The sequence below is a fragment of the Theobroma cacao genome, chromosome 4, assembly GCF_000208745.1.
Source record: "Theobroma cacao cultivar B97-61/B2 chromosome 4, Criollo_cocoa_genome_V2, whole genome shotgun sequence".
Classification (NCBI taxonomy): domain Eukaryota; kingdom Viridiplantae; phylum Streptophyta; class Magnoliopsida; order Malvales; family Malvaceae; genus Theobroma; species Theobroma cacao.
Window position 1 is genome coordinate 17,028,953 of NC_030853.1, and position 8,846 is coordinate 17,037,798.

Here is an 8,846-nt window from a genome sequence, read left to right on the forward strand (position 1 = left end):
AGCTTGAAGCAGGGAATTTTCCTTTCGCAATAGAAATATGTGCTAGATCTCTTAACCAAAATTGGAATGCTTGCTTGCAAACCAGTAGAGACACCAATAGAGATGAATCATAAGCTTGTTACTTTTCTAAATTAAGTTCCAGCAGACAAGGGTCATTATCAGTGATTGGTTGGGAGATTAATTTATTTGTCGCACATAAGACCGGATATCGCTTATGTTGTGAGTGTTGTAAGTCAATTTATGCATGCACCAAGTAAAGAACAAATGAATGCAGTATATTGAATCTTAAGATACTTGAAGTGTACTCTGGGCAAAGGTTTGTTGTTACTATAAAATGGTGTTTCTAACATTGAAGGTTTTACGGATTCTGATTGGGTAGGTGATCAAACAACCAGAAGAACCACATTTGATTATTTTACTTTGGTGGAAGGTAATCTTGTCACTTGGAAAAGCAAGAAGTAAAAGGTTGTGGCAAAATCAAGTGTAGAAGCTAAATTTCGAGTTATGGCTCATGGTGTATGCAAATTGTTGTGGGTTAGGAGTGTTTTCAAAGATTTAGGAATTGAATATGCAAATCCTATGAATCATTTTTTCGATAGTAAGGCAGCCATTGAAATTGTACAAAATCCTATACAACATGATCGTACCAAACATGTTAAAGTTGATTGACATTTCATCAAGGAAAACCTCGACAAAAAAATTATACAATTTTCATTTGTCAAGTTTGAAGGTCAGTTGGTTGATATTCTCATGAAAGTAGTTTCAGGGAAAGTGTTTCATGGTATAATCGACGAGTTGTGCATGATTGATATCTATGCTCCAATTTGTGGGGTAGTGTCAGCATGAGTTATAATTATTAATTTTGAAAATTTTTGAGGAGAATATTTTTTTATTTTCTTTTTACTTTACTTGTACTCTAAGAAGTCTAGGGTTAGAGTACTTCTTTTTTGCTATTTACTTTTCTTACACACCAAGTAAGTTTAGGTTTAGTTGGCTATTATAAATAGCCCTTTATGTAGTTCATTATTTTTTCATCAAGAAATTTTGCTTTTTGCTTAGATCTTGAATATTTTCTACAATTTTGCTACCTTTACTTTCTATCCTTAATAAAATATAATTAAACTAGGCACTTGTATTCCTTTTACTTATGTGAAAGTTGTTTGACTTTGTGGAAAGAATTTCATATTATACCATAGAAAGTGCATGAAGCTAGAATATTATTGTTTTGAGTTAAAAGAGTTGAAAACAACATTAATTAAAATAAATGAACCTTGTGAATTTGTGGGATATATTAGAGTAAATAAAATGGTATAATTTGTAAATAGATCAAAGGCTAGTGATAACGAATTATTTATATTCACTTTGGAACAATGGATGTGGTCCACCTTGACACCTTTTAGAAGTGATGTCCCAATCATTAGCATATGAATTAGTTATGGTACTCTATATTACCACTTTGGACTATAAGGTTGCAACCACTAAAGAACCCATAGCTTTTATGGTTGAGAAAGTATAAAACTAGGTACATCACATCTCAGATGATTGTGCCCGACTCTTTTACAAAATGAAAAAGAAAGTGGTTTGCATTTTGTATAAATTAAATATCTTTTAAATTCTATTATATAGGATTATTGTAACAACCTAAGTCTAATCACTACACAGCACCTTTTTGGGCCTAAACCATGTGACCCTCAAAACTTAAGCTCAAGTTGCTAGTAGTGGTAGGCTTGGATTATTATATAGGTCTCACTAGAGCAATGTGAAAGCCCACATCGGACTAGTGCAGATTCTGATACTATTTGTAATAACTCAAGTCCAATCACTAGCCCAGTAACTTTTTGAGCCTAAACCACGTGACCTTCAAAAGCTTAAACTTAAGTTGCTAGTAGTGGTGGGCTTGGATTATTATATAGGTCTTAACAATCATATTCACATCAGATGTGGGATGTTGGGTATCATAATTATTATAAAAGAAGAAATGATAATAGGCAGTGTGGTCATACTAACACTTTATTCCCAAGAAGTTGAGAAAGCTAATGCAAAATATCCGTTCAAAGATGAAATCAAATTATCTTCTCTTCTCTTACAATATCCTATTTTGTTCGCAAAAAAAGAAACCTTTATTTGTAAAAATACAAGATTCAATCACTTCAATTGTTATTGTTGAGATACATGCATAAAAGGAAATTACATTACAATCAAACAAGTTCCAGCAAATATAACATTACTGTTACATTCAACATAAGAGACTAATTAATCAATTAACAAACAAATACATAGTTGGATTAAATTCTCACACCATACGAGTCGAACCTTGGATCAAAGGGCTCCAAGACCTTCTTCTTCTTATGTAAACTGATCATAAAAACCATGAAATTTCAATTTCTTTGAAGACCTTAATCAATGCTTCTTAATCCATCAGAAAATAAAGAAGCGAAATTCTCCATTTCATGCTTGTTTAAGGCCAAACCAACCTCAACTCCACCACTCCCATCTCTACTCTCAGTCATAGCAATAGCTTCATCTCTATGTACGGACACAAACTCCACCTTCTTCAGCTTCCCTAACCCAAAATCTAAGCCATAAATAAGTAATTGGGGTGATCCACCAACATTAATAAACTGCAATCCCGGTTTCTTAGACGTAAAAATATGTGACACCTTTTCTTCTGCACCTTCAAGAACCCCATTCTTTAATCCTTCAATCAAATCGCAACACAAATCTACAGCAAACGGAAACCCATCTTCATTCATGAAATGTGTTGCATTTGTAGAGCGTCCAAAACTCATAAGGCAGTTACCGAAATAAGTAATTGGTAAAGGAGGGTCTAGACGAGTCCTGCAATCAGCTACAAATACAATGGAAACAGGTCTATCGCCTTCTCCTTTTGCTTTAACCAGACAGGTTGCTGTATAAGCAAGCGTAAGCACAAAAGTTGAGAGATGAAGTGGTTTTGAGTTATCCAGCTTAGACAAAATTTTTTCTCTCAGTTTCTTGATGTCTTTACGACTAAACTCAAATGTGGCTCGAACCAAATCATCAGGAGTAGATCTAACCTCCTGCCAAAGTTTCAAGTTTCTTTTATTGGGATCTGAATCTAAGCTGGTGAAAGCTGACCATTGCTTCAAGTACAGCAGGTCAAGTCGAGCTGGATCTTCGATAACGCTCCTTTCAAAAAATGGGGTTAGCTCAGGCGGCAAAGGAGGGTTTGCTTTATTACCTTGTTTGCATAGATAAGCCCAAGACTTCAGAAACATGACTCCTATTCTACCATCAACCGCTGCATGGTGAGTTGTAACGCCAATGCTGAATCCTTGATTAGGAAATAGTGTTATTTGCGCAGATAATATTGCTGCTATGTGATCGGATATCATCAATTGAGGAACCAAAGGTTGTAATTCATTCGCTTTACGGATCTCATTGCCAGAGAGGCTGTTAAAGTTTTGAGCCTCGGACTCGGCAACCGTGAGTGAAATTCCATCATTCGGAGCGTATGAAAGAATGGGCTTGGGAGAATCTGATGGCCACTTGAGGTTGCCAGCAAGCGGGAGGTAATGGGCAAGTGCAAGAGAAAGAGATTTCTTAAGTCTAGGGAGGATTTCCGAGTAGAAACAGGAAGGGGTTGAGGTTGACTCTGTGAGTTGGAAGAAGAAGACAGTTTCAATAGGATGAAACTTGAACAAGAATATGTCAAAGAAAGTGAGCGGGAGAGAGAATTCATTGGCTGAACTTGGTGAGTCAGAGGACGGGGAGACTCGAGTGATCTCATGTACTTTCAGCATTTTAGATGATGCCATGGCAAATAGAGAGGCAAGAGAGGGTAAGGGGAAGCAGTCTTGGCTCCTAAATTCTGAGAGGTTTTGGGAGTTGTGAATGCCTGCTTTGGCGCAATCAACCCTAAAACTGAGTATATATACAAGTCAGGAACTAAGGGGTGTACGTTTTGATTAATGTGCAATGCCACCCACATGGATGGGATATGATTCTTGGAGGATCACAAAACCAATGGAAAATGTTATAAATAAATCAATAAATAAATAAAGAGATCAGTAACCGCATTTACAAGCATTGTTTGATGATTCAAAAAGGAGAAAAGGGCCGATGGAGTATTCTCGTGCAGCCAACAACACCTTTAATCTTGGTCGCAAATTTTCAATGTGGATACTCATATCAATATCATATCAAACTTTAATTTGCGCCTCTTTTAAAATTAAGAACTGGTCTTGCATTATCATCAACGTCCCAGATTTTCTGCTTATCTGCAATATTTTGTCAACCAAACATTGCGGCAAAACCTTCAATTCAATAGATTTTGCCCACGTGTGCCTCTGATGTAGGAAAATTTTCTCCCCCAATCTTGTTAAGTGTTTAACTTAGTAATTAAGTTGAATTTTTTTTTTGAATTAGAGAAGGGGATTCGAACCATATTTTTTTAGGTAGGAGATCATGCATCAACCAATGAACTAAATACTCAAGTGCAATCAAGTTGGAAATTTTTGTATTAAAAACTTCAATAATTGATGTCTCAAAGACCATTATATTATTATTATTATTAATAAAAATAAATGCAAAGCAAACTTCTTTTTCTTCAAGCTTTACTTGCAATAGGTTACCTTACAATTTAGTCATGGCTTGCAGCAGTCGGGGATGGATTGGACTATAATCTTCAAGTAAATCCCTCCAGCATGTGTATAGAAACAGGCTAGCTAGCACATGAGTTGCCTCAAAAACTTGAAAATGCCCTGAACTTTAGGGACACCGAGAATGGCTGAGCAATTTTTTTATAATGAATTTGCTATTCAAAAGTTAATTTTTTTTTTGATAAACGTATTTATCATTATTTCAAAGAGTTAGATTTGAATTTTATTATTTTTTTATTAGAAGAACTTTAAAACACTTTTTAAAATTATAAAATTAAAAATTTCTTTTTCATTTATAAAGTTAATATAGCAATATCACTTAACCTTTTTTAAACAAATTATATCCAACTAATTTATTGTCCCCATTAGTAATTTTCTGACATGAAATGTCTTGCTTTTCGACAACATTGAGAACTCATAATAAAGTTACCAAAATAAGTTATTGGTGAAGGAGGGTCTAGTCGAATCCTGCAATCAGCTGCCAACACCCTTTTATATATATATAAAGAACTCAGTTAATGATTATTTTCAAAATAAAATAAAAAAATAGATCAGGTGTTGTTTATATGTAATTTGAAGAACAGAATCTAGAGAATTTTATGTGCCTTGGTGCATATAGATTTGAACCTATACTATCCTTGAGGTAATTATGCTTCCATTAAGGTTTTTGCTGGTATTGACGGATTGTAGAAAATGATTGGGGAGATATCAGATTTAACTAAATTTATAAAGAGGCTAATCACTTTGTTAATGCATTTGCAAAAATGGGAGTTGATCATCTCAACATGTTCAATGTGTGTTGGTGACTGAATTTATGCTACATTGATTCAAAGGCTAGTCATATGTTGAGGCCAACTACCTTGACGGCTTTCTTGTAAAAGTGGGGATTGATAGACCCAATATGTTTAGTAATTGATGGTGAAAATTATCTTGGAGTGTTCTGGTTCTTCTAGGAAGGGTGTTTCAACTTTTACTTTGTCATGTGTAATGTAATGAGCATCATTGTATTTATCACTTTTCTGATTATCTAGGCTTTGTTTTTGGTGAAATATGTTTTGTCTTTCCAATCCAACATCTTGGACGGTGAAGTTTTATAAGCTACTTTCTTTTAACAAAATGGACTTGTTTGAGAAAAAAAATTATACTCCCACTATGTTTGTTGGGATTAATGGAAATATATCTCTAAGATTCAATAAAAGCACCTAGAAAACTACATATAGCAAAACTGAAAATTTATCTTAGAAATTTTAGAGAAAATGGAGTTTATTTGAGAGAAAAACGATATGTTTTCTTGAATTTATTTAATTCAGACTTTCAATACCTATTTATAAATTCTGTAATATTTGATGCACTGATAGTGTATAGCTTCTATACACTATCAGCTCATCCAAATATGACACTTCATTAATGAGATAAAATAAAAAATCTTTAGGGACTAAAAATTAAATATTGAAAAGTTTATAATGATTAATTAAATAAAAACAAATATTTTCATTTTCTCTCCTTTGACTGTTCTTTTTTCTTGTTCTCATCTTTTATCTCTCTCCAAGTCCATCATCTTCTCCTCTTCTGCCATTATCTCTCTCCAACTCCATCATTTTCTTCTCCTCTTCTTCCATTAAAATTAAGTTTTACAAAATTCTACAACATCAAGAGCAATTTTTAAATTTCTTTCTTATTTTTTTAAGGATTAATATTTGATGCACTGACAGTGTATAGGTTCTATACACTATCAGGCCACCAAATTTTGACACCTCATTAATGAGGTAAAAAGAAAAACTTCAAAAGGCTTAACAATAAATATTAAAATGATTTTATTAATTGATTAAAAAATAAAAATCTTTTTATTTTTTCTCAAATCAGAGTCATGTTCTTTTCCTTCTTTCAGTTTCTTTTTCTTTTTCCTCTTTCAGTTTCTTTGTTAAGCTCTCCTTTATTTTTACCAAAAAATGATTCCAAAGACGGAAAGGCATGGACTAACTTAGCGGTGAGCAAATAGGTGGATTGGGTGATTTGGTGTACCATACCTAAGGACCAAATAGACCAATCATTTTTAAAAAACCGATCAAAACCAACTAAATATAAAAGAAGACCAAACTAACCAAACATAGAATTGGTTTGGTTGGTCTGATTTTGGACTAGTAGACTAAAATTTTATCAATTTTTTTTACATATTATAATATTAAAACTTATAAACTTCATCCATAATTATATATATATATAATTAATGATATAACTTATATGTTATAATGTTTTATATCAAAGTTTGTATAAATAATAATTAATTATAAACAATATGTTATAAAATCTAAGGTGATAACTAATAAACTTATTAAGTGTAATCATATAAATAAAGTTTATTATAAGTTATAGTAATGCTTATGTATAAATTAAATATATGTATATATATAATATATTACTTTATTATATATATAAAATTAATGATACAAATTATATGTTAAAATGTTTTATATAATCATATAAATAAAGTCTATTATAAGTTATAGTAATGCTTAGGTATAAATTAAATATATGTATATAAAATATATGACTTTATTATATATATATATAGATGAAATTAATGACATAACTTATATGTTGTAATGTTTTATATCAAAGTTTGTATAAATAATAACTAATTATAAACAATATGTTATAAAATCAAAGGTGATAACTAATAAAGTTATTAAGTATAATTATATAAATAAAGTTTATTATAAATTATGGTAATGCTTATGTATAAATTAAATATATGTATATATATAATATATTTATACAATTATATATATATTCATAACATTTTATATTATGAAACATTACTAGGGTGTAATAATTATAACATATTAATATATAGGATATTTACTATCATATATTATAATATTAACATATAACTTATATCCTTTAAAATATGTAACTTGTAATTTCATATTAATACATATTTATAAATAAACAAATATATATAACTAATATTAAATTACTATGATTATGATTTGTATATGTACGTATAATACCCTAATATATTTTAAACATATTATTAATTAAGTTTACTATCAATTCTTCTTAATATATAAAAAAAATTACATATATTAATATATATGTAAAACCTGACCCTATAAACACATGTCATGACATACATGCACTGAGTAGCATGTTATTACGCTAGAAAAGCACCTAAGAATAAACGAAACCCGATATTGTACCTAACGGTACACTTAAATTGATTTAACCTCGAGCTAGTTTGAATAGGAATTGTAGGATGAAATTTAATATTTTATAGTTCAGGAATGACTAAAAATGATTGTTCGAAGTTCGAGGGTTCATTTGGGGTAAAATTGGAAATTTTGATATTCAAGGGCAAAATCGTCATTTTGCCACCTAAGATAATAATTTGATCATGGAGTGAAAATTTTGACCAAGATTAACTATTTGGAGTATAATTTAATGATAGGAAGTGAAAAAGTTTAATTCTGGTGATTTCTGGAGTGTAGGGGCAAAATCGTAATTTTACCAATCGCGGACAAAATTTGAGAGTTTGAGAGAATTTAGATCAAATTTGACAAATTGGAGAATGGTATGAGTATAAGGGATGAAAAATATGTCTATGGGCAATTTTTCAGTTTTATGGGCAAAAATGTAATTTTTCACTTTTACGGGGGCAAAAGTGTAAATTTCAAAAATTACTCCACCGAGACTTTGGAAAAGTCTGAGAATTTTATCTAAGCTATGGATATGTGGGACAAGTGTATGGTGAAAATTTGGAAACAAATGGATGAAATTTTAAAAAATGGGCCAATGGGAAAGTGACACGTGGCATTTTTAAATAAAATAATATTATTTTAATGAAAAGTCAGCCCATTTAAACCCCATTTTAAGTGCTGGCCGGACATAAGGAAGAACAAGAGAGGAAATAGAGAGGAAAGGAAGAAAAAAAGAAAAACCAAAGAGAAACAAGAAAATTCAAAGGGAAATTCGCGGTTTTCGACCGTTTACGCGTCTAACGGTAAGATTTTTCGATTTTAGCTTGATTTCTACCTTTCCTATGCCTTTATTTCCATTTAGCATGCTTGAGGAGAGAGATCAAAAAGTGATATCAAGGGCTGGACGAAATTCTAGGGGAGAGAAATTGAAATTTTTAGGTTTTGATTTTTAGTTAAATTGATAGTTTTAGTTAGTTAAATGTGTTTAGAAATTAAATTGGGCAAGAAA

General features: G+C 31.3%; 1 protein-coding gene across 1 annotated transcript; it reads right to left on the bottom strand.

Annotated features, from left to right (window-relative positions):
• Positions 2,397-3,797, bottom strand: LOC18601666 (phenolic glucoside malonyltransferase 1). Its single transcript, XM_018119021.1, has one exon. The coding sequence runs from the start codon at positions 3,795-3,797 to the stop codon at positions 2,397-2,399; it is 1,401 nt and encodes a 466-aa protein (XP_017974510.1).

What these genes read in the sequence shown, in the direction of transcription:
- LOC18601666 (XM_018119021.1), bottom strand. Translation starts at nt 3,797, where the DNA reads ATGGCATCATCTAAAATGCTGAAAGTACATGAGATCACTCGAGTCTCC.